This window comes from Mesoplodon densirostris, chromosome 17 (assembly GCF_025265405.1).
Source record: "Mesoplodon densirostris isolate mMesDen1 chromosome 17, mMesDen1 primary haplotype, whole genome shotgun sequence".
In the NCBI taxonomy this organism is placed as follows: Eukaryota; Metazoa; Chordata; class Mammalia; order Artiodactyla; family Ziphiidae; genus Mesoplodon; species Mesoplodon densirostris.
The window spans coordinates 47,288,590-47,315,709 of NC_082677.1; the positions used below are offsets into that span (position 1 = coordinate 47,288,590).

Here is a 27,120-nt window from a genome sequence, read left to right on the forward strand (position 1 = left end):
TGAGTCCTCTTCCGCATCAACTGTTTTCAACAGTAAATACTACATGATCCACCTTGCTTGAATCTGCAGATGTGGAACACAGATATGGAGGAACGCCAGATACGGAGGGCTGAATACAAGCTATACTTAAATGTTCAGCTGCTCAGAGGCTTGGCACTCATAACCCCTGCCTGGTTCCTCAACTGTAACCTCACTTTTCATATAAAACTTCTTCCTCCAGAGTCAGAAGAAGAGTGTTGTCAAAGCCAACATTCATTTAAGAAGTGGCCGTTTTAAGTAAAACTAGGGCCATTTACTCACACATAGTTGCTGCTATAACAAAGGGATTTTTTAAAAAGTCACTTCCCATTTGAACTACCTGAAGCAATTTCTGCTGAAGTTCTCCTTCAGCCATTCAGTTTAGTAATCCATACTAAACTGTCTCTTGGACAATTGTAAACACCAGCTCCCTGGAGTTTTAAATGTTTTTTTTTTTTTTTTTCATTGTGGTAATGAATACATACTATAAAATTTACCCTCTTAACCATTTTTATCTGTGCAGTTCAGTAATGTCAACTGCATTCACACTGTTGTTGTAACAGAGCTCTACAGTTTTTTCATCTCACAAAACGGAAACTCTCTCCTCATCAAACTACTCCCCATGTCCACCTCCACCCAACACCTAACAACCACCATTCCATTTTCTGTTTCATAATTTTGACAACTCTTGATTCTTTTTACTTTTAACCTATCTGTATCTTTAAAGGGAGTTTCCTGTAGATAACATGTAGTTGGGTCTTACTTTTATTTCCAATCTGACAATCTGTCTTTTAGATGAAGTGCTTAAACCATTTGCATTTCACACAGTAATCAAGGTGTTGTGTTTAAATGCACTACCTTGCTATTTGTTTTCTATTTCTCCTATCTGTTCTTTGTTCATTTTTCCTCTTTTCTTGCTCTTTTAAATACAGCTGAGTACCTTTTCAAATGTTTCCAATTCATCTCTACCATTGATTTATTAGCTACTATCTGGTTGCTTTCGTGTGTGTGTGTGTGTGTGTGTGTGTGTGTGTGTGTGTGTGTGTGTGTGTGTGTGTGTGTAGGGGGGTTGCTCTAGGATTTACAGTGTTTCACCTTTCACTTAACACAGACTACCTTCAAATGATATCACAACTCTTCACACACACAACAGTATCCTTCCTTCCATCCTCCCATTTCTGTGCTACTGTTGTTACTCATTTTCCTTCAATATATGTTATAACGTATTGTTATTATGTTTGCTTTGAGCAATTTTCTTCTAAAATTTTTTTCATCTTTTCTATTTGCCTAGGTATCTGCCATGTTGAATGCTCTTCATTTCCTTGCGTTGACCCAAATTCCTATCTAGTGTCCTTTTACTGCTACCTAAGCAAGTGCTTTCTTCTGCCCTGAATGGTGCCTGATAAGAAGTCTGATTTTTGTTCCACTGATGTCAGGTATATTTCCTCCTTCTCCCCTGGCTGCTGTTAAGACTACTCTTCGTTGCCTGTTTTCAGCAATTTGATTATTATACGCTTTGGCGTGATTTCTTTTGCTTGGGGCTGAACTTGGATTTGTGGGTTTATAGTTTTCATCACGTTTGGGTCATGTCCAGCCATTTCTTTGTTCAAATATTTTTTCTGGCCTCCCCTCCTCCTGAGAGTCCAATTGTACGTATATTAGACAACTTGGGATTGGTTCCATAGGTCACTGAGACTCTGTTCCTTTTTAAAAATTTTTTTTCTATATGATCAATTTTGATCAAATGCCAAGACACTGTTACTTTTACATTATTGAAGGCTAGATCTGTCTTCCTCTGAGACTGCTGGATTTTGTTCTGGCCCAAATAAGTAACTGGCAGATCAGTCTGATCCTTTCTGTCATGGAACTAATTCAGCCCTATTACTAAGCTGTGGCCCTTCTGAGACCTCTACCAAATGCCCATGTATGAAGAGGTCTCTCCCATACGGTTTTTGTGAATTTTATGTGAAATCCAAGAATCGTTCCACCCGTTGTCATCCTTGTTCTTTCCTTGCCTTCCTCCTCACACAGGCAGATCATTACTTAGCAAAACCCTTAAAGGGACCAGTTTGAAGATCCCCAGAGCCCTCTCTTTGTACAACCCCATCCTCTCTGTTATTGTTCTCTTTCAAAATTAATTGCCTTGACCTCTCCAAATTCCAAACCCTGCCTGCCTAGCTCGGTGTGACTGTTAGACCCTCTCTGGGTCCGCCCTCCCTGTTGGCCTCCAGGCAGGAGGTGGAGGCAATAGTAGCATCACCCCCTTTCTCGTCCCACATCCCAAGGATCACCGTCCTTAACTGCCTAGTGTCCAATATGTGAAAAACATTTAATGTACTTTGTCTGGTTTTCTAGTGTTTCTGGTGGGAGGCTGATACCCACAGCAGTTAATCCCTAACAGTCAGGAGCAAAAAGTCCTCCAAGGGCTACATAAGATTTTTTTTTTTTTTTTTTTTTGCGGTACGCGGGCCTCCCACCGCTGTGGCCTCTCCCATTGCGGAGCACAGGCTCCGGACGTGCAGGCTCAGCGGCCATGGCTCACGGGCCCAGCCACTCTGCGGCATGTGGGATCCTTCTGGACCGGGGCACGAACCCATGTTCCCTGTATCGGTAGGCGGACTCTCAACCACTGCGCCACCAGGGAAGCCCCATAAGATATTTTTGTGAGGCACTTTATAGACTATGAATCAGTATATAAATATCAGTATAAGAAAACACACCTAGATATAGAGAAATATGCACCTCATGCTCCAGATTTCTTTTCCTGATTCTACTACAATGACTAGGACATGAAGGAGAACACAATCATTCATAAGCTGAAATATTTTGGAAAGGTTAATTTCCCCCAAATCAAAATTACTCAGAGCATGAAATTTCTTTTAAAAATGTTCCTTTTTACAAAGCCCTGACCCTGTGCAAATGCAAATAATGCTTGGAAAGAACAGCATTTCACATTCTCCTCAATTAATACGACTGCAGTTAGAACTGGGCATCTGTGGATACCAAGAACTAACGCTGCACAGAGGGTCAAGGGTGTCTGGATGGCAGGAGGAAGGGAATAAAGTTGAAGGAGAAAGTACATCACTAATGGGAAAGCAGGAGGGCAGAATTATCAGCTTCATAGCTTTGCCCAGGGCAGGCCCCGAGGGAAAGGATCTGCCTGCCTGCTATATTTCCCTTGGGTACTATCTGTAATTACTATCACAGCTCATTGATTTTCAATTCTTTCTATTAATACATTTACTGGCCATTCTGACATTATTAAAATCAGTCCAACTCTGCTTCTACAGAGGAGGACAGCTCTGCCCTAAAATATGAGTTTTGCAAGTGCAGATATTTTTTCCTGCTTTCAAAAAAAATAATGGTCTTCTTGTATTAGCAATAACATAGCTTCTGCCGTATGCTTTTCTTTGAAGCCAGGTAGTGACATGCAAAGATTGGACTACAGATCAAAAGATCTCAAGTAGTGGGTCATCAGAGAATATTAAGTGATAAGCAACATCGAATGTCTAAGATAATTCTACCGATTTACTAGCTATGCTGGCCCCTGTTCCCACAGTAGAGGGGGTAATAATGAGGCGCTGTGGAAGGGAAACGGAAGTGGCATTTTTATAATGCCTTCTCGTGCTCTTCTGATAGTCATTAAAGTAACACTGTCTTACTAAGCCTTGACACGCTAATGTATATTAAATCTTCTATGTTAAGTCAAACACAGTGGTTTACTGAGGAAAAAGAAGTTAGACGTGTTGTGGAGTTTTTTTCTCTAAAGCCACTGAATTTTAATGTACCTGCCTGTCTCCAATCAGCACTGCATAGCACACATGTAGGTTCAGCTACAACGCTTGCACCTGTTTCTCTTTGTTTATCAAACTTAAGGATTGGCGGCTTTTCCAAAATGGCACCTGTCTCGAAATCTCAATTCTGCCATTGACACTGTCTCCCACATACAATAAAGAGCATCTGAAATGATCGCTCTTTGCTGAGCTCTGCCTAAGCATCAGCTCCCTGCGCTGGGAGGATGAGGAATAACGAGAAACAAAAAGCATTAGCTCTGCTCTTAAGGACGTGACAATATAGTCGCCTGAGCGGCGCTAGTTCTCCTTGATACAGAAACGTCTTCAACACCTTGCTATGAATGTCCTACTGAACGGTGTGCAAAAGCACTGCAAGCCTCCAGGGGAAAGAACCACTATTCTCTTTTGTCCTACCTCTAAAATTAGAGCGCTCAGAGATCTCTGGTCCGACCAGGGCTGATATTTTCTGCTAGGAAGCCATGGAACCATACCTATCCGCTGCCATACCTGTTCCCTCCCCAGCTTCCGGGCTGTGGTAAGCGACCTTAGGCCGTCTCCCACAGTGTAACACAGAGGGGTCTTTTATCACCCAAACTACCAACTGCTCGGAACACTTAAAGTGGGCAGAACATCCCATCTCCTTCTCTCTCTCAGCCACACTATTGCCACTTCCCTGTGCCTACAAGCCCGAGGATCAGGACTGCACCTGCCTCTACAAGAGGAGAGAGAGGAGGAGAAGCCAAGGGCTCCAACACCCTTGTGGTTGGAGGAGGTCCGCTCCATCCCTGTGGCAGACCCCTCAGGCCTTAGAACACGAAGAGCAAGGGTGACTGAGTGAGGAATGATTCTTTCCCATCTCCCTCTGACACCTACCTATTTTTCATATTTTTATTGAGAGCTTTTGTAAACATTTTACTTTAAAGAATTTCAAACATATATAAGATTAGGCAGAAGAGTTAAACAAGCCCCCTTGCACCCATCATCCAGCTTCAGTCATGATGGAACCATGACCAATCTTACTGCATCTCTATCCCCATCCATTCCACCCTCCCCTTTTATTTTGCAGCAAATCCCAGACATCGAATTATTTCATCTGGAAATATACCAACAAGTCTTTAAAGTATGCGAACTCAGACTCCTTTTTTTTAAAATTATGGCCAAATAGCATTATCACACCAAGCGGTACCACTCCTGTGTTAAAATAATAACTGATTTCGGGCTTCATCATTCTATTTTTTTACGTGATAAAATCTAAGCAGAATTTGCAATATTTCTCCAGATACGCTTAAATAAAAATTAAAATAAAAAAAACAAAGCTTAAGATTTAAGATTTACCTGAAGTCCTCTCTTAGCATTATAAATGAATGCAGATGTTGAAACCTCTACTAAGTACCTATGAGAACTGCAGCAATGGAAAGTGAAGCAACGGGGCCCTTTATCATCCTATTTTTCCTCAAAAGGAGAACATTTCTTGAGCACCCACCACATGCAGTCAGGCCCTTGTGAGGCTGGATGGTTCGCTTCACTTCCCAGGTAAGGAGGAATAGGTGGACAGAGACAGCTGAGGAAGCATCTTAACTCTGGTCTGTCTCACTTTAAAGTCTGGGCATTTCTACTTCCACACACAGGCAGTTTCATTGCAGTATCACTTTTAGACTCATCACTGGAAATGCTTTCTCTCACTCCATGCCTGTTACCAGAATCAAAGACCGTCAGACTGAATTTGGAAGGTCTTGTCTCTAACATCCCCACTGCACAGATGAAGACATAGAGGCCTGGAGATGGGCAGTTCCTTCCCAATGCCGTTCCAGCTAGGGAGCTGCGGGGCCAGGAATAAAATCATGTTTTATGTCTTTGAAGTGGTGCCTGTTTTCTGCACTTCGCCTTATCTCTGGGTTTACAAATTCTAGCATTCCTCTTCCTGCTTTAGTCCTGGGCTTAATAACACCTTAGGACATCCAAAGGCTGAGAGCACATATGAGAAGCTCTTATAACGGCAGGACACAAGCACCAAAGGTCACAGACAAAGTCACTCCACCACTCCATGCTGTGCCCCTGAAGTATATCACAAGAGCACACGACCTTGCCATGGACCACATAGCAGCATGCGCTGTATTACCAAGAAGGCTGAAGAAAACTTAAGTCACATTTCAGGAGACTGCAATAATGATTGACTTCAATACCACAAAACTAAGGGTTCCAAAGAGAAGTAAGGCACACAGAGACGGTCTGAATTAGCCACTTATCTATCCAGTTCACATGGCTTACAAGATGAAGACTGCCACCAAAGGGAATCTATTATTTCCAATATTTCCAATTCTTATTTTTAGGTTCACAACAGCCCTATGAGTTAGAGCAGGTTTATAAGTAGCTATTGACTAGTTTCATATTTTGCACCATGCCAGTTACAATGCCTGGACAAGTTTAATAAAGCACGTATTTTCTGAGCACTTACCATGTGCCGGGAACTACGAGAAAAACACAAGGAATAGTTCTTGCCCTCTGAGAGCTTATAATCTGATTAAAGAGATAGGACCACATACACACACCACAGAACTATTTAGAGGATGAGGCAAGGCAGCCAGAACTTTTCAGAGAAGAGAAAGCAGAGTGGCCAACCTCCGCCTGTTCCACAGTCTTTCTTTAAGCTCTGAAATGTGCTCATCCAGTCCTGAATTCCTTGGAGAGGAGGGGGCACATGCAGAGACCAGCTGACAGCCGAAGACCTAAGGGACTATTTAGGACAAGAAAGAGAGAAGGAGCAGATACCTTCATGGTGCCCTGAGACAGGAGGTCCATGTAAAGTAGCAGATCTTTACAATACTGCCTGTAGCCTGAAAGGCAGACTAACTTTTTTTCCCCTTAATGCTGATGAAAGAGTCTCAAAACTAGGTTTCCAGAGTGATTACAGAATCCCACTGATGCACAAGCTTCAGGCTTTCCCATTCACTGTTATGATGCACAGATACATTTCTATAATGTTTTGTCCACTGTAACTAACATCTCGTCTTTTTCAAAAGCCCGTAATCACACGTGATGATTTTAATGTCACCAATATGTTCACATTTTCTTATGAAGAATCAAACTTCAAACAGCCTTTAATACTCAATGAGGAAAGAGTTCTGTAAGACGGAAATCAAGAAATCTTCAGAATTCTAGCACTCCTTATCTAAAAATAGTTCTGAGATTCTGAAATTACACAGTATTATCACCCATCCCATCATCCCCAATAAAAAACTCCAGTAAAGGGACCAAAAATAAAGTTCACTAAAATTCAAGATTTCAGCTGTTTAAAGAAGAGTTGATTTTAAAGTATTACAAATGACTAAGTACAAATGAATTGTATTCTATAAATAGTTAAATCATAATACATTTCATTAAACACCGTGGTCTGCTTCTCTTAACGCTTTGCTGTAAAAGAGAACAAAAGTTTGCGTGTCATATACTTAAGAAAAGTATATACGAGACTAAGGAAAAGAATAAATGAAGTTTCTATTCCCCTCCAACATACACATTCTAAATTAGGGTTACAGTACCAACATCAGCTCCATTCACAAAGAAGAAAACTGATTTTAATGAACAGGCATTAAGTAAAACCTAGAACCTACAATTTTTCCTGTCCCTATTTGAGGACAGAAAAATACTTTCTATAAATAATGTGACACGAGTTTCTTATTCACACTGTAAAACCCCTGGGAATATTGGCTTTTGTTTTTTGTATACTTAAATCTTTCATGCAAACCTTACCTTAAAACTGAAAAATGATAGTAAAGGAGAGAGAAGTACCTAGATATTCTTTTTTTTTTTTTTTTTTTTTCCTTTTTTTTGCGTTATGTGGGCCTCTCACTGCTGTGGCCTCTCCCGTTGCGGAGCACAGGCTCCGGACACGCAGGCCCAGCGGCCATGGCTCACGGGCCCAGCCGCTCCACGGCATATGGGATCCTCCCAGACCGGGGCATGAACCCGTATCCCCTGCATCGGCAGGCGGACTCTCAACCACTGCGCCACCAGGGAGGCCCCCTAGATATTCTTAAAGATTCCCAGGACTGATGACAACAATGCAGTATCCTGGCTTTGCCTAATAGCCCCGGTAACACATTCTGACTGGTTTTCTGTACTTTTCTGCCTCCCTCCAACATGTATGACTTGAACAGATTTACTGTTATTTAAGTTGAAGAACATACTGTGAAATAAAAGCGACATTGTGAAATATACCGTTTTCACTTTTCCATCAGGCTGCCTTCTCCAAATAAGATGTTACAGTCTGTATGTTTTGTTAAACTTAAACACGGGGTATGTAGGAATTTATTTTATTAAACTGAGGCTAATGCATTTAGATTAAGAAAACAGAACTCCTAAGACATAAAACACATCCTTCTGTGGTTTGGTTAAAAAACAAAGGTAAAGAACCACTTAGTTTGGAGGATATAGAGTTTAACTTGATGAGTGTCAGGCTAGAAAATCCAGGTGAACACATGACTTTTTCTGAAGGTTTGTCTACAATGAACAAGCAATTATTAATAACGAACACATAGTCTTTTCTTTCATGATGCTCTACTGCCTAAGTTTGGGGTTGAATCTCTGTGAATCAGTCATTATGTCACGCAGACTGTGGGGTTATGTTTTCGGTTGACATACTCCACAATGTGCATTTCAGAGCTACCACAGTCTACGCTGAACATAAAGATGAAATGATATGCTCTACGTGATGGGGGTGTGTTTCAGACACTGACTTACACGGAAGAGAAATATATTATGAGATGCCATACACCCTGCCACACAGCGCTCAGGAATGGGGACATTACTGGAGAACCCTCTAAATGCAACCATCGAGATCCCTGCCCTCGAGTGTCCTCATTACAAAATAATTTTGGTACATCAGTATCCTAACCTCTTGAATGGGGTCCCAGAAGAACTCATGCGTACTGATTGTTGTAAGAGTGAGAGTTTATTAACACTTAAATTTGATTACTCAATTAGAAAACACTGTTAATGTTTTGTTTGGTTTTTTTGGAATAAGGGATACACAAAGAAGATTAAGATTAAATATGTATTTAATTGATGTCCTTTTTGCGGTCACGTGTACTTGCCTCTGTGATGCTGGTTTAGTAAAACAGGTAGGCAGTGCTTTCTCCCTTAAATACAAAAGGTGGTCAGCCAATGCTGCAAGGAATCACATCGCGCTGATTATGATTTTTACTAGTGAAGCTATAGATGTTAACCATTATAAAATCACCCACATCCTTTTTAAAAAATCTAGCTGTGTTCTTAAGTCCTTAACACTTTCAGTAGCCATAGATGGTCAATTTGGCTACGTTATTGCTCAATAAGCTTTCTTCTGCTTTTATGTGCTTTTCAAACTCACTGACCTAAATTTCATCAACTATAAAAAAGGTAAAAACAAATGTCAAAAGAGAAATCCATCCCAAAACAGTAACATTCTCATACCTGTACTCTGTAATTTCTTAACTCAGGAAGAACCAAACTATCTTGACACTGAGGTTAGAGACCCATCTTATTTTTTTAATACTTCCTCTGTGAGTTGGATTTGAATTAGCTTTCCAAAACATTCACCAAATCAAATAAAGCCGTAGGGTCCCTATGCCTTCCTAAATTCAAGAACTTCTCTTTTCTAAGTTAGTAAGATTTGAGGTTGCCAGTGGGTGAGAATCAACCATGGTCTCAGATGATTTTTACTCAAGAGAGAAAAGCTGAAGCAAGTGAAAAATCAGAAGTGTTCTGCAAACCTTAGAACACTCTGGAGGTAAACACTGCCACTCTCCTAAAGAGAAGGGGGTGGGGCATGGTCGGAAGCTTCTGCTTACCCCTTGTTCAGATTCCAGAAGCTCTGTTTTGACTCTGACTGCCGGCATCCCATCAAGCATTAGCATTCTGTTCTCAAAGGTGTTGATATTCTGAGAATAAAAAAGAGAGAGAGGGAAATTCAGCTATAAAGCGTTCAGAAGAGGACAGCTGGTAGCGTCTGCCTTCACTGTAGTACATTTAGTACTGCTAACCTAATTTTTTTAACAATATAGTATAATTAAAGGAGAACATCAGCATAACCAATTATCCCCCCCTTCTGAACTTTCATTTGAAATAATGACCAAGAACTTGAATTAATCAGTCTGTTTCTATGACCCCCGGGTTGGAGGTCAGACGGTAATAAACTGGAGTGAGGCCACCTTACATTAATTTATACGAGGCCGGAATAACTCATCACACTTGCAGTCGTGGAAGGAAATACAAGGCAAGTTTCTTTCTTCCTTAGCTCTGGAGGTTGTACTGTATACAGAAATCCACAGAGGAAAAGACAGATCAAAATAATTTATATACTCTCATATTACTGTCAAAGTCGAAATAATTTTAAATACAAGATATAATGCTGGACAGTGAATCCCGGTAGCATGGTATATCTGATCAAATGAAAATTTCTACCTTTCAACGGCAAAGATCTCCTCTAAAAAGAACTAACATCAATTTTGGATTAAGAGTGAATTCTTAAGCTGAAGCCATAATCAAAGAATAAACTCCATTTAACACCTCTTGAAGGGAAAACCTTACTTCTATTGTGGCTCAATGGAATTTCAAACATCTATAAAAAGATGAAATCAGGGTTATTTTTTGACTAATTTCCACAGCTTCGGGGATTTTCTGAAGTCAACAACCTAGGAAGGGAGTCAGAAAGACACACATCAGTGCTTGCTTCGGGCCAAAATCAGGCTCATGTTTTAAAATGTGTTGAGAATGCCAACTTTACCCTCAAATACTGACTAAACCAAGAAATCAAAATGACTAAGTTTGACTGAGTTTTTAGAAGAGTGTCTTTGCTGTTATAGAATGTAACCACGTGACACTAAGGTGGTCTTATTAAAAGAAAAAGAGAGACATTTCTAAATGTTTTGCCTACATGGTGACAAAGCTTAATATCACCTCTAAACCTTCAAGTTTTTGCCATTCATAGAGTTGCTTTTCTCCCCAACAGACGGTTAAATAAAAACAACTCTCACTTCAACACATCATAAATTAAACGTCTTTATTTCCAAATAATACCAACAGAGTGCAGTATAGTGAAGCTCTAATTATTTCTCCCATTTCTTGACTCTCCTTTTTGTTTAAGAAAAATACTCTGAGAAATACAATGTATGGGGCTTCTTATCACAAATATTTGCTCAGAGAAATCAACGGCAAGAAGGAAAAGCAAATTTACGCCAGAGCTAACTAATGGGCATTTAGAAATCCCATGCTACCTAGTCCGTTAGGTAATAAAAAGAAGAAAAATTACTGTCATGTTCCTCTCTTAGAAATGTACAGTATTATTAAAACTGGCAGGATACATCATTGTTTTTACATGTTTGCTTTTGACTTGTCCATATTTTGGGGGGATTTTTGCATCCTAATAGCTTAGAACACAAGGAACTATGGTATTACTGGTGAGCTCAGTGCATTTGTTCCAAGCTTAAAATCCTTTCATGGAGGCTGGTGGGTTGTTTACCTATCAGGCATGGACCTCAAATCCCAATGTGTCACTTGCTTGCATGCTTGGAAGCAGCCAGCTTGGTTTGCCACCTCCCAACCTCAGGAAAGCCTTCCGGCTGCCAGCAGCCCTCAACTGCCTGGCCTTTCACAGCAGCATGGAATCCACCCTAACAAAGCCTCCCGTAGGCTGTTTGGTTGGTAGACAATGAAGGATGAGTTGATACTGCTTCCTACCCCGGAGGAGGTCTTGCCCAGATGGAAAGGGAAGAAGATGCCTTGCAAAGGAGGGGAAAGGACAAAGAGCGATTCTGGAAAGGCAGGTTTAATGAACTGTTAGAATCTGATTAGAGGCTAATGTCCCTTTTAGTGCTTTGTACCAATTTACAGCTGATAGACTTCAGCCGTTTTCCTCGCTGGCTGTGATCAACCCATTCATTAAAAAAAAAAAATGCAAGCTAACCAGAGTCTTTGAAGTTAAAAATGGATAAATCATAAAAAGCTGACTGGGTTCCCATGCTATTTAGTACATTTAAATATCACTGTTTTCATTATAATTTTTGTTGTTGTTGTACTGGAATAATTCTAGATGTGTAAAAGACAGGGTTACACTTCAGTTTCATGTAAAAGTGAAATAATTAAACACATTTTCAAGCATTTTTTTTAAGAAATGGAATTTGCCCGGGAAATATTTCTCTTTCCCTGATTTTTCCAGGATCAGTGCAGCACAGCCATAATAAACACCATAAATAACAATGTTCACAGCTAAGGAACCCAATCCTTAATTATTAAACTCTTGCAACTAGTGCAGATTCGATCGGTACATATGCCTGAAAGTTATACTGTATATACATGAAGCATAGTAATCTCTGCATTCCTGATTCTGACCTTGTTTAGCATAAAGAGAAGGGCTGAGCATCACACCATATTTCAGACCATCCAAGAAGGTGTGTGGTTTTTACAGAGCACATGGTAATTGTACGGCATTGAGGACATAGTCCTTGGAACAAAATATAGATAGATTTATCTCTCTAAGCTAAAAATCAGATACATACAATCTCAACTGACTTCAGACTTTAAATATGTAATAAACTCTAATAATTTAAAATTGCTGTCAAACATATCTTGTTGTGATCTTGATCAAAACGCATTTGCTGGGGAATCCAATAGCTCAATTGATTCCCAAGAGGCAAATAAGATTAGTCATCAATTTTAGTAACATGGTACTCTTTATGTTGTAACAAATATTTTGATATTATACAACCCTATATAATTTATGTATATGTGTTTATATTCATGTACATGTATCTATACACCTATGTTACTTTTTTCATATGAGTAAACTGTATCAATTACAGCCAAATTTATCATCAGATTTATTAGCTGGCTGTTGATCAATTACATGTGCACTGGATGAAAACGGTACCCTGGATATTCCTATTTCCCAAATAAGATTTGGCAACACAGCAGTCCAGCGGATAGTAGCTCTCCCAGTCAAAAGCAGTATAAACACAACTGTCAAGAGACCTTCAAGATAGCGGAAGAGTAAGACGTGGAGATCACCTTCCTCCCCACAAATACATCAGAAATACATCTACATGTAAACACAACGGTCATCAATCCTAGCATCTCACAATATTCTGAATGGAACCTGCAGGAAGGAAAAGGACTGATGCTCAATAATCCTCTCTCATAAAAACGTAGAACAGGGTGTGGGTGACTTTCCAGGGCAACTACTACAATCCGCCCTCCTACTCCCAAAATGCAAGTCTCTTTCCTCTCCCTCCTCCAGACTGTGCGTCATCCACTTTGCAGCCGGGGTAATAAAGAGCCAGCTAGTGAACATTCAACAGACCAAAGTTTTCAACAAGGCTTCCCTTCATAAGCCAAAAATATCTACTGGGATTTGTTCTGATTTCTCAAGATACAGGACATATTCACTTAAACATATTTCCATCTTGAATCTCCATGTTTGGCTACAGGTAAGGAAAAATATGAACTGCCCTCACCCCTACCCGTGTTATGTTCAACAGTGATCAAAGGGACATATGAGAAGCAATTCAGGATTCACTGCATCGAATTGATTAAGGCATGTTCGGAAAAGATTCTTAATGGGTTATAATGCAGGCATACCAATTGGTTAAATGCATCATCCTCTGAGTACTTTTTCCTACAGAAAAAGCAGAAGAATCAGATTATAAGGAAACTCGCCTTTTGCTTGAAAACCACTTCATAGAGAAGTCAATCTCTCCCCTTTCTTGACTCACTTCTACCATAACAACAATAAAAACCAACAAAAATAACAATTGTTTTCCAAGCCTGTATGCCAGTTCAACCAATAGGTCCTTTCTTCAGAGAAAACATAAGTGTTGTATACTACCCCCAAATTTGTGCTGAAATGCAAAAGAACGAGTGAATCCCTGCTCTTCATAAGGATCGACACACCTAAGAGATTAGAATTATGCCCAGCCAACAGCTTCCATTATCTATTGTTATGCAACAATAGGTAGCATAACACAACTACCATTTTATTATTATTTTGCTAACAAACATAATAACAATACCTACTATTTGCATATTTACTATGGACTGGACCCTGTGCTAAGAGACGTGTACTCATTCAGTCCTTACAGCAACCCAAGAGGTCAAGGCTTTATCATCCGAAGATGCACAAGGAGGTTAAACTGTCTAAGGTCACACGATTAGTAAGTGGTGTGGCTCGATTCCAAACCAAAGGAGCCTGAGCCCAAGCTAAGCTCCCAACCACTACACCCCTCTCTCCCTTCCTCTCCCTCTCCTTCTCTCTCCATCTTCCTCTGTGAGCTCCCTAAATCAGCATGGAAAAAAACATGAGCACCTTATTATTATTTTTTTTTTTGCGGTACATGGGCCTCTCACTGCTGTGGCCTCCCCCGTTGCGGAGCACAGGCTCCGGACGTGCAGGCTCAGCGGCCATGGCCCACGGGCCCAGCCGCTCCGCGGCATGTGGGATCTTCCCAGACCGGGGCACGAACCCGTGTCCCCTGCATCAGCAGGCAGACTCTCAACCACTGCGCCACCAGGGAAGCCTCATGAGCACCTTATTGAAGGCCCCAACAGAGGAGCTCTGGAATCTCAGTCGATGGTTCCTCTCAGGGCTGAACTGATTTAGTCACTGAAAGGAATTAGCAACTTCTGGTCACCAGTGAGTATCAACAGTTTGGAGAATAACAATAAAAGATCAAATAAGCCCCTGGTTTCAAAGCTATTTCACTTTTCTTTCTTTAAATCAATCTTTCAACATACTTCCTTAGCTTGATAAGATTATACATTCCTATTGTAGAAACATCTCGTAATTAATTTAGCAAGTCAGTCCCATCCTGAGTTCAACATCCAGAAAAATCTATGGTAATCTCATCTGCTACCCAGCGTTTTGAAAATATTCATATCCTAGATGGCTCATTCAATATTTTCACAATAGTTTCAAGTACTTGGATTATACAGGAACTTCGTCTTTGACCTTTTATACTCAAAAGAGATACATTCGGGCCTCACATTCAATTTATAAGTGCTTATATTAAGTGTGAAATTATATTTTTCTAAACTCACATACCCTCACACTGGTAAGTCAATTCTGTAGAGGGCATATGCATAATTAAAGTACCTCTGATGGTACAAAATAAATATTAGTTCAAATGTTGACTTTGCAGTTCTGGCCCAGGCTTTCATCTTCCCTTGCTTTGCAGCACAGGAGAGTGGATACCACACTGATGATCATATTTTACTGGGAGAACTAGGATCCAAACTATAGACCTACTGGGACTTGCAACTTACATCCCCTTCAGTGGTTTCAATGATCCATATATACATTATTCTGAAATATCTGTCATCAGTCTCAAAAACAAAACCCTTCCATAATCACCTCACATTGAAACATGGAATTGTGTCTTTCATAAGAATTGGTAAAAACTGCACATGCAATGCAGCAACTTATATTTTCCTGATAGCAAGAATCATTGTTTTCTATGTTGGTAAAGCGCTAAATTACCACAACAATGGATCGTTTACACTAATAGTTTTAGAAATGTCAACTGAGCTTCTAAATAAGTCTTCCACCCCAGCATTAATATAGATTGAAATAAAAATTATTTTATCATTCATATTCTGAAGAGCTGCACACACTTGGGGGTCATGAGTTGGCCAAATGTCTCCTTCAACACGCAGTGACGGGTCTCTGCTATGGCAGTCATCTCATTCCATCCGCGCCACATTCATGAACCATGAGGCACTACAGGAGGTTAACGGGCAGAGCCAGGACTGGAGAACAGAAACCCGGTCAAAAACCAGGAAAATATCATGGCAAGAGACGTGCCAACTGACCACCAGCCAAACCCTAGAGAGGGAGCGCAAAACTTCAGCTCAGCTGGGCAGATATTAACATCCCAGGGAGAGATCAAATGTGTGGGAACAGGTATCAGGATGGGCTAACAAGTGGTCTGGATGTCAGGTAAAGATAAGGGAATTATTCAGTCATAAAAATGAAGCAAGTCTTGCCATCTGCAACAACATGGATGGACCCTGAGGGCATTATGCTAAGTGAAATAAGTCAGACAAAGAAAGACAAATGCCACATCTCGCTTAGAGGTAAGATCTTAAACGCATACACACACACACACACACACACACACACACACACACAAAATACCAAAAAAAGAAAAAGAGAGAGAGAGAGAGAGCGAGCTCACAGATACAGAGAATAGACTGGTGATTGCCAGAGGGGTGTGTGTGTAGTGAGTGAAGGTGATCAAAAGGTACAGATTTCCATTTATGAAATAAACAAGTCATGGGGATGTAATGTACAGCATGGTGACTCTCTTAACAGTATATGTCAATTATAGCTCCCACCTCCCCCCCAAAAAAGAGGATGAGAAAGAAAAGAGAGAAGTGAGTTCAGTCCTGGAAAAGGAAGCCAGAAACAAGATTCTCTGAAGGGAGCAGGGCTAGCAGAAACTAATTCTGAGTGCCTAGCCCCAGGAGAAGCCAGAACTGGGTAACAGGTGCAGACAAGAATCAGAGAGCTAGCCATGTGCCCAAGCCCAGACACACACATGGGCACAAAAACCAGGCACCATGAGGCTGGGCAGAAAGGCCGATGCAGTACACAGGACCCACACGTGGACAATTAACACTTGCAATACCACCACAGTATGACCACAGGGTCTCAAAATTTTAAAAATAATTATACAACAATTATAATAACAATATATATAACCATATACGAACAATGATAATAACTACCATTTACTAAACACTTATGTACCAAGTGTTGTTTCATGGGCTTTACATTTGTTATATCATTCATTCATTCAAAAAATACTTCCTGAGTACCAGGCACTGTCTCGCTATTTAGGAAACGTCGGTGAACAAAACAGGGAAACGTACAGTGTTTCATTCTTTTCTTTTTTACTATGTCCATTTTAGACAAGAAAGTTCAGGTTGAGAGAGATTAAGTAATCTGCCCAAGGTTATGAAAATGGTCGGCAGTCTAACTCTGGGGCTAATACCTATTTTCCATTGTTACCTGGGATAGAGATTCTCAACTGCTGGGTACTCTGACATTGGCTGCCAAGTTTGGATGAGCCCAGAAGTGTCCAAGCCACTCTGGCTAGTGCGCTTCAAGCTGCTGTTACATCAAAAGGCTGGGAACCAGGGCTGAAGTGGGAGCAGCAAGGCAAGGGCAGGCTCATCACAGACACACTGAAGGGAGATGGTGTTAAGGTCATTCTGAAGTCTTTACCCTGTCCTATAGTGGGTACCTCGAACTATTTATCCAATGTGCCTCTAACCAGTTACCCAACCCTGTTTTCCACCATTCTGCTCAGTGTACATCTCAACCCTGTGAAAAACGCTCTCTCCTCCAGGCCTCTGTATATTTGATTCCACCCTTGTATTCATCACTACCTGACAAATTCTTTATCTGTTATTACACTAGAACGTAAGTTCCAGGAGGGCCATGACATTGTCTTTTTGTTCGTAAGTCCCTATCCCCAAACTTGTAACTGTGTCTAACACATAGTATGTGCTCGGTAGATGTTTGCTGGGCTGATGAAAAGAATAAATGTAAATAAATCTAAAATCAGTTCATTCCCTGGGTTCACTTGACCCAGGTGATAACTGATTGTTGAGAAACAGATGGGAAGAAGAGCATAAGCAAAATCGTAGGGCAATGAAATTCTCCATGTTTGTGAACAATAATAAAGGATTTCATGTGGCTGGAACACATGATTTATTGGAGGAGAAACTGGAGATGAGACCATATAAGTAACTTGGTGTTAGGTGGCAAAAGGTCTTATATGTTATGGTAATTCATTTATTCATTCAAAAATGTTTCTTTCATGCCTGCAATGGGCTAGTTGCTAGGGGCCCAAGTGGATAAGGGAGAAAGACTCCCAGCCCCAAGAAAACTTGAGGTAAATGGGAAAGAAATGTGTTTGGGTATCACACAGCAGGTGATGGGGCATCATGAAGCAAAAGCATAATGTGTTTAAGCTTTGTGTTTAGAAAGCTAGCACTGGACTTGCTTTGGAAGATGGCTTATAAACAGAATTTGATGCAGAGGGAAAAGCCACCAGTTCACAGGCTACTGCAACAACTCAGGGGAGAGCTGGGGAGAGCTTGACCCAAAACAGTGGCAGTGGGAATAGAGAGGAGGAAAATTATTTGAGAGAGAGTACACAGGAAGAATGAACAGCTTTTTTTTTTTTTTGCGGTACGCAGGCCTCTCACTGTTGTGGCCTCTCCCGTTGCGGAGCACAGGCTCCGGACGCGCAGGCCCAGCGGCCATAGCTCACGGGTCCAGCCGCTCCATGACATGTGGGATCTTCTCGGACCGGGGTACAAACCCATGTCCCCTGCATCGGCAGGTGGACTCTCAATCACTGTGCCACCAGGGAAGCCCATGAACAGCTTTTGATGACTGACAAGAAGGAGGAAGTGTGGGGTAAGAGCTGAGAGGACTGTCAAGGATGGCACTGATTTTCTACACTGTACATGAATCTTGAGGCAGGAAACCCAGCAGGAAAAGCGAAACGTGTCATATATTCCTCCAATATCCCGTAAAGGACCTATTGCACTCTGGGATACATGAATATTTCGGTATATTATTTAAGTTCAATACATTTTTGCTTACTCGGGATCTGTTATGCGTCGAAGAGAATTGCTCTCAAGCTGAGTACATTCGAATATTATAACAGATACTAATAGAGTCAAATTTATTCAAACTTGGAAACACAGGTTTGGTTGAAATAAGGAAAAAAACTAGATATAAAGAAGTCATCTTCTTCGCTGCATTTTCAAGACAAGAATTAACTCTGTCTTCACTATCATTTTTCCCGGGATTTATCATTTTACAGACTTTCATGGTTATCAAAACTTAAAACAAAATAAATATTTGCCAAAGTACGAGTTTAAGAGTACTGTACATTAACATATTCATCACTGTTTCCCTTTATGAAAAGTCATTTGGATAGTAATGAAAAAAAATATGCAGAACACTGAATGGAATATGTAATGAAATAACTAACATCACGGGTCCTCTGTGCCTGGAGACAATGAAGATTACTATCAAAAGTTAAGTCATTTATTTTCTGTAGGAAACAAAGGAAATGACTATTGACCTATATTTCCACCTTTCCTGACCTACAATGATGTCAAGTGGCTCCTTATCAAACCTAAAATGGATTATCTTATTAGAACATGAGCTGTTCAATATCTGTCTCCTGTACAGCCTGAAGAAATAGCACTGAAGAGTTGGGAATATGCAAAAAAGTTTTGAGGAGAAATAAAAATCCAAGTTAACTTTTTTTTTAGTTAGAACTATTCTAATGAAAACAAAAAGAAAAGATCAACCTCATGGGTCTCCTCAGTTGCCAGAAAAATATGTAAACTGGTAAACTAGGTCTTATATTCAATGCCTTCTTATTTTACACATATTATTTAGTTAAGATTTTGTAACAAATATAAAATATCACATTCCTTGAAAACCCTAGGCATGATACTGGTTTTTAATGTATGTTTTGAAAAAGTAAAGCTAGAACAAATGACCTTTACAGTTTATTTCATCTAAAAAGGATTGTCAAAGCATGTAAAAGCGCTAGGTAGTGTTTGTCCTGTTATTCAAAGGTGTAACAAAAGTGCTTTAAAAAGACTATATCAAAAATACAAAGGTGCAATTGTTTGCACTGCCTGGACAATCATGTAAGACACATCACTGGAATGGCCTTTCCCCTCTCTTTTTTCCTCAACACTCTGGGTCCTGGGACTGCAGTGGAGAAAGACATTAGTAGTTGGCTGCCAAATGGCCAAATGCATTGGCTCAACCCAAAATGTAATCTGTCAGCTTCCAAGTATACCCACCTCTAGCTGTGATCTCTCCAGATTCCCCAAATGATGTCTTTAGTTGTAATAATTAAATTTTATGTATAATCCAAATCCTGTACTAATTTGACATTTTTATTGGCAATGCTATTACACATCTACTTTCATTTTATCCAATACCATCTCCAAGAATTCTGACTACTTTATCTTTTACCTTTTTAAAAGCATTCTATCTTCCAAGTCTATGCTTTTTTTCTGTACACTTTCATGACTATATAGAAGTGTAAGTTAGAATAGAATATTTCCCAGGACATGGGCCCAATGAACAGATTTCCTGGGTTATGACCTTCTCATGGTTTCAGTTTTCTTATCTGTAAAATGCAGATAACATTCTATTTCACAGAATTATTTTACGGATTTGATGAGATCATGCACATAATATACTTCAGCACAAAGTATTTTATATTAATTGTTAATATTAAGTAATTTTAATTAATAGTAGTAATGGTATACTATTTCACCCAGTTTACTAAACTTACTTCTAAGAATGGATGTCCTACTCTGATTTTTGACTCTTTGCAGAACCCTCTTGGTTTTATGTGTGAGATTTCTCTATGTGAACTATTATATAACTAGAATGGAAATGGTAGATTTGATAAAAATATTAATGAAAGGAATTGATAGAAGATTGATCTACACAATTAACATATATTTCTCATGATGCATGGCAACAGTGAACTATTTTATCTGTTTAAAACTGTGAGGATGGGGCTTCCCTGGTGGCGCAGTGGTTAGGAGTCCGCCTGCCGATGCAGGGGACACGGGTTCGTGCCCCGGTCCGGGAAGATCCCACATGCCACGGAGCGGCTGGGCCCGTGAGCCATGGCCGCTGGGCCTGCGCGTCCGGAGCCTGTGCTCCGCAACGGGAGAGGCCACAACAGTGAGAAGCCTGCGTACCGCAAAAAAAAAAAAAAAAAAAAACTGTGAGGATGAACACCAATAAAAGAGACCCAGCTCACCTCTCCATGGACATCTCTAGGACAGTTAATATTCTCTGACTGCCAGGCACAGCTGTGAAGTGTCTGATAGCCCTTCCTAGCAATCAAATGTTATTTGATGCAGTGCTCAAAGCCTTTTCTATGGTTCCCCTTCACATGATTACCCAGAAATACACTGTTTTAAAGAAAGATATTCACTACCACAACATATTCTCTGTAGGAGAAGATACCTACAGAGTGCCCTGTTATTTGAGCTGTGGAAAACTTGCAAAATTATTTGAGGAAACCAGAAAAACTACACAGGAGGTAAAATAAATCCAAGGGGCTAAAAGTTTAAAATCTGTCTGTATTCAGGGCAATACAATGCCAGTGATATTAACACCGCCATGCCATTACCCATGCTGTTGTCACCCTGAATGACTTTCCCCCATCTCTGCACCTCCCTCATTTTATCAATCATCCTTATGCCTTCTTAGAATTTCTGTAAGGTGTGTGTGTGTGTGTGTGTGTGTGTGTGTGTGTGTGTGTGTGTGTAGAAAAATTAAATCTAGGGCTATTTTTTTCCCCAAAGCAATTCAGGAAGGAAAATTTATTCAACAGAAATCTGAAGCACACTTTTTATTAAGGAATTAAATAACTACACGGCATTTACTCAGGCTTTGTTACTTCCTCCAGCCTCTTAATAAACCTGCCCCATAAAACCAGAAACAGGATAATTTTCAACCTGTATAACTTACTGTATCCACGAAGTTTCTAATACCTTTTTCTGCTACTTCATAGTCAATATGTCTAAATTAAATTCTGCTCATAGAGAGAGGAAATAGGTTCTGTTAGGAAGTCCATTGTCATAACTCCAGTATTCTTTTAGACCAGGGCTTTTCAACATCTGTACTACGACATTTAGACCAGATAGTTGCTTGTTCTGGGGGCTTGTCCTGTACATTGTAGGACGTTCAGTAGCATCCCTGCCTTCTACCACTAGATCCCAGGAACATTCCTTCACCCCCATAGTTGTGGCAATCCAAAATGCCATCAGGGGCTTCCCCAGTGATCCAGCGGTAAGACTCCATGCTTCCAATGCAGGGGACATGGATTTGATCCCTGGTTAGGGAAGTAAGATTCTACATGCCGCACGGTGCGGCAAAGAAATAAAACCCGTGAGAAATGGCCAAATGTCAAGGGAGAGGGGCAGAGGAAGGAGAGGCAAAGGAGGGTGCCCCATCTAAGAAGCACTATTTTATAATTATTGATATTATGAACGTATTAGAAAAGAATCTTAATTTTCTGTTGAATTATATGCCCAAGAGTATAGATACAACCTGAATATTAAAAGAAAGTAATATCTGATTATAAAGAATATTTACAGTTTACCTTAAAATACACCTAACCGGGAAATGAGAAACATTTTACAAGATGGCTTTACTATTTTGTTCGAATTTCTTCTCCTCTTTCTGCATATCCAAATTTTCCCACAGACAAGGGCAAAAATTCCAGAAAGGAGCTGCAAGAATTTGCTCATTAGTTCAATCTACGGCAACTGAAAGAAACCTATAGGGATTTCAATATTAATATTAACATTAATATATTAATTAATTGATTTATATAATATATTAATATATATTAATTAATTAATAGAGTCAATATTAATATAACAACTCAAGGGAGATCTCTCACCTCATTCCTAGACATGGCCATTGAGTATCTACCAAATTAGCCTAGAAAACCCCCAAAGTAAGAAACTGTAATCACCTAAATGAATATGCTGACTTAACTTTCAATAAGAAACTAGAAGATAAAGTTTCCATTTTTGTCACTGTATCTAATTTGCTGGATGACGGATACGTGGCTTTTCTCATAGAAACCAGGACTGACCCCTCTATCAAGAACAAAGTATTTCACAATTATGAACTAAAATATAAACCTGTCTATATTTTCTCAATTGTATTAGTAATGTTACTTTTTAAGTAACATAGAATTCAATATAGCCTTGTGGAAATACAGGAGTTAGTTCCATCTAGTTGTACTGGACCAAACAAATTTCAATCATGACCCAGGTTATGTAAATTAAACTGTCACAATGTCCCTGCTAAAGAAGAAGAGGAAGGGTGCCCTCTCATGAAAAATGAAAATTTTTGAGGGCTAGTAGGTTCTTAGAGCATCTCACTGCTGATTCAGAGTCACAGGAATAAAAGAAGGACTTCTTTTTAGAAGGTCGGAGAACATGCTGGAAAGGAAAACCACAAATTCATTTCCATTAGGATACACACAGTCTACACCTATGGTGCCTGGGTAGTCACTAGCTATATGCAGCTATGGAGCAGCTGTAATGTGACTAGTCCAAATGTAGAGGTGCTTTATATATAAGATACACACTGGATGTGGAAAACTTCGTATGAAAAAGAGAATGCAGAACATCTCATTAACTTAATTGATTACATGTTGAAATGATATTTTGGTTACATTGGGATAAATAAAATATATTATTAAAGTTAGTTTTTTAATTTTTAATGTGTCTAGTAGAAAATTCAGAACTACACATATGGATTTCATTCCATGCCTACTGGACAAAGTTGTTCTATGCCATCACTTCAATCGACCTCAACCTCTACTGGGATCATGATCTTCCCTCCAGCTTCTACCCAGTCCTTTTGGGAAGTGGGGTAGGGGCAGGGTGGGTAGAGAAGTGAGAAGTTTTGAATGTCAAAGAATTGGAGGAGTGTCACTGGCCTTTAATGCCCGGGGATGCTAAAATTCCTCAGCGCAGGAGTCATCCCCGTAAAATGAAGAATTCACCTACCTACAGTTGTGTCTCCATTGAAAAAGGGGCAGGTGATATAATCGGCCAGCCAAATGGCAGCAGCTAATTGCTGGGACCCAAATTTGTATTTTCAGCTCTGACTTCTTTTACTTAAGACTATATTCCAACTGACTGGTCAGCATCTCCAACTGGACATTCCCTGAGTAGGCCATGATTTACTAATCCAAACCAAATACAGTAACTCTGATCTCCATACACCCCTTCCCAAAAAAAGGAAGGAAGGAAAGGAAGGAAAGGAGGGAGGGAGGGAACAGGAAAATCTTACTCTGCTTAATGAACTGTCCCTCAAGGGATGACTTCATAATCAACCCTGCTTCTCAGGCTAGAAACCTTTCATGAACCGTGCTACCAGAACCCTTAGCCATCACAGCCAGCCTTTACTCTCAGTCCCCATTAGTCTTTGTCCAATAAGTGACAGTCTTGCTACACCTTTCTTCTATTCTGTTGCCAGAGACATCTTGGGACAGAGGGGAAATATTCCCCTAACTAGGTCTAAGGCTTAACTAACTTAAACTTAGCCAGATCAGAGGGAAAACTTCCCTGATCTTTGACGGTAAATAAAATTTAAGGTCACAAGAAAGCCTTAGAAATTTGACTTCATTTTAAGCAAAAAAGGTCAAATAAGGGAAAAATAATAAATTAAGTATATTACTACATAAGAATTAAAAGTAACTTATAAAGCAGTTTAAGTATTATATATGGTTACATATTACATATGGTTATATATTCTATATGTGTCTATATCTAACACACATATATGATTATGTACTATATGTATAATATATGTAATAAATTTACATAATATATAATTAGCATGTATGGTTATTTGGACTAAAAATAAAGAGATTTATTTTAGGCACAGTATTTTTCAACATAATATCAGATAAATGCTATCTTTAAAAACAAAAATATCTCTGCTAGATTTTAAAAGGACAAAAAAAATGGTAAAGTTTATCTTGCTCATAACTACATGGTTTATTCCTAAAGATCAGACCATGATGACCCATAACCACCTTTTGAATGCATAAAATTACTGGAACAACAGCCTCAGATACTGCAAAATGTAGGTTTTTCTTTTAACATTAACTTGAAAGTCTACTAAACTAAAAAAACCTGGAGATACACAAATGGAAGAGAAACATCAAGGCCTACTAGTATCCTGGTAAAAATAATGAAATTAACAGAAAATGCTATTCTAAGAAAATGACTGAACAAGCACATACTTAAGCATGTACAACAGTGCCCTGCATATAGTATTAAAAGAACCAAAAGGAATCGATCTAAATGCCAAACCACAGATAATTGGTTGAATGGACTATGGGACATACAAACCAGTGAATACTATTTATTCACTGAATTTATGATATGCAGCTTTCTGTCTTAAAGTAGATGAATGATCATAATTAAGTGAAAAAGAAATGACAGAAGAATATGTTCCTGTACCTTTAAAAACAATGCTTATAACAGACAGAGAGACAGACAGAGAGAAAAGTAGGGTGGGGGGAAGGAAGGAAGAATGGGAGGGAGGGAAGGAGGGAAGGAGAGAGGGAAGAGAGAGAGCTAAAAGGATATACATTTCAAAACTGGACCTGACAAGACATGGACTGATTTTCTTCACGTTTTGACAAATTTTCTCACTTTTTATGAATTTCATATATTATCTGTGTAATTAAAAGAAATAATTGGGCATTCAAATTTTGAGGTTAAAAAGAGCTAAACAGGTTAAAAGAAAAACAGATGGGAGAAATCAGGTTTTAATCCAGATTAACTTTCATAAAGTATAAAAAAGTCATATCAATTTTCTAACAAGGAAAGTGCACACACACACAGAGCTGCTGCATGTATATTTATGCTGCAGTTAAAATTTAACTACTACAAATCTAAAAAAAATATGTAGGTGAAATTGAAAGGAACTTATTGTCTACGTTATATTTGTAATTGACTCACTGAATTCTGTTATATTGCTTCAAGTGGGCAAGCAACTGATATTTGCAAATATTTTTATTATGCAAAGAGCTATGATACATTGCTATCTAATTTGCAAAATCTATTATCTTTTTTCAGTTCTATTCAATTCCACACACACACAAAAAAAATGGGCACATTATACTACTATCTTGAGCTAAGAATTTAGCATCCTGAAAAAGGAAACTATGTGCCAAATACTTTTGTTTTTTCAACGACATCGAGCAGTCGGTGAGTGTATTTTACAAGATTTTAGTCTTATGGAAAAATCAATTCTTTCTGTTCTTGTCTGAAAAAGTACTGGAGCGAAAAGATTTATACTTGTCAGGTTTTTAAACAAAATATTCTATTTTATAATAACCACAAACTACTATACTCTCTGCCCTTTGTGTAGATCTCCCACTTCCCTGGACCTTTAAATGTTAAGGCCACATTCTCTGATTACATAACAATGTTGGAATTGTTATCTGAGAAAATTCCTAGAGAGTTATGAGGAAAAGAAATAAAAGAACTAGGTACTAAACAATGCAGTTTTGGAAGAACTAAAAATAACCTCGGGGACTTTCAGTTTCCGGTCCACCATGTAAGAAGCTTAAAGTCATCAACCCATCATGACAACAAGTAAAAAGCTCAATAAACAGACACCACAACTTTTGTTAGATCCATCAGAGAAGTAAAGTCATAAGGCAAACTGCTGTTCCAAAAACTGGAAAGACAAAAGGGTACACAGAACCCCAACTTGCCAGATCAAAAGCCCCTGAACCAAAACCTCTTTGGGAAGCAGTGCTCGGGTAGAGAAACCTGAACTGTAATTGAAGAATTAGTGGCAGCTCAGGATAGACAAACCGGAGAATTAAAAACTCCATTTATAGGGGTGTCTGCACACTTTTTGAGTTTTATTCTCTGGGAGTTGTACCATGTCCTTACAGTGAATATTGGAGAAAAATCCTCTAATACTTCCATCAGGGGGAGGATTTCCATTTGAAAAACATGTTGGAGCACTAAATTCTTCTTAACAAGAACTTCCCCTAGGACAAACTCTTACCAAAGCCTAACCTGCTGGGTTTTATAAGCACCTAACCTACCTGCAGGGAGGGGAATACACAACTCCAGCCCCCTCTAGCCAACCTGTCCCATGTAAGGGAATGGAGAGGACTCAGAAGCACTGGTGATTTACACAGCTGAGAGGCATAGGCTCTCCAAAAGACTAAGACCTGACCATAGGACTATACCTTACCACTAAATTACTAACAGCCTATTAACTGTAGTTCATTTTATCCAGTATCTCATGTCTACCTTTCAACAAAAAATTACAAGGCATACTAACAGGCAAAAAACACAGTTTGAAGAGACTGAACAAACATCAGAACCAGAGTCAGATGTGGCAGGAATGTTGAAATAACCAGACCAGGAATTTTAAAAACTACAATTAATATGCTAAGAACTTCAATTTTAAAAGTAGACACATGGAAAAACAGATGAGTAATGTAAGTAGAGAAATGGAAATGCTGAGAAAGACTCAAAAAGAAATACAAGTGGGCTTCCCTGGTGGCGCAGTGGTTGGGAGTCCGCCTGCCAGTGTGGGGGATGCGGGTTCGTGCCCTGGTCCGGGAGGATCCCACATGCCACGGAGCGGCTGGGCCCGTGGGCCATGGCCACTGGGCCTGCGCATACGGAGCCTGTGCTCTGTGGCAGG

General features: G+C 39.6%; 1 protein-coding gene across 4 annotated transcripts in view; it reads right to left on the bottom strand.

Annotated features, from left to right (window-relative positions):
* Positions 1 to 27,120, bottom strand: part of KLF12 (KLF transcription factor 12) — a 450,077-nt gene that overhangs the window by 233,306 nt on the left and 189,651 nt on the right. For all 4 annotated transcript variants that reach the window (XM_060080105.1, XM_060080107.1, XM_060080106.1 and 1 more), the window contains one exon: positions 9,638 to 9,727. In XM_060080105.1, the coding sequence (XP_059936088.1) occupies positions 9,638 to 9,727 (90 nt within the window). The remainder of the gene's footprint in view (positions 1 to 9,637; positions 9,728 to 27,120) is intronic.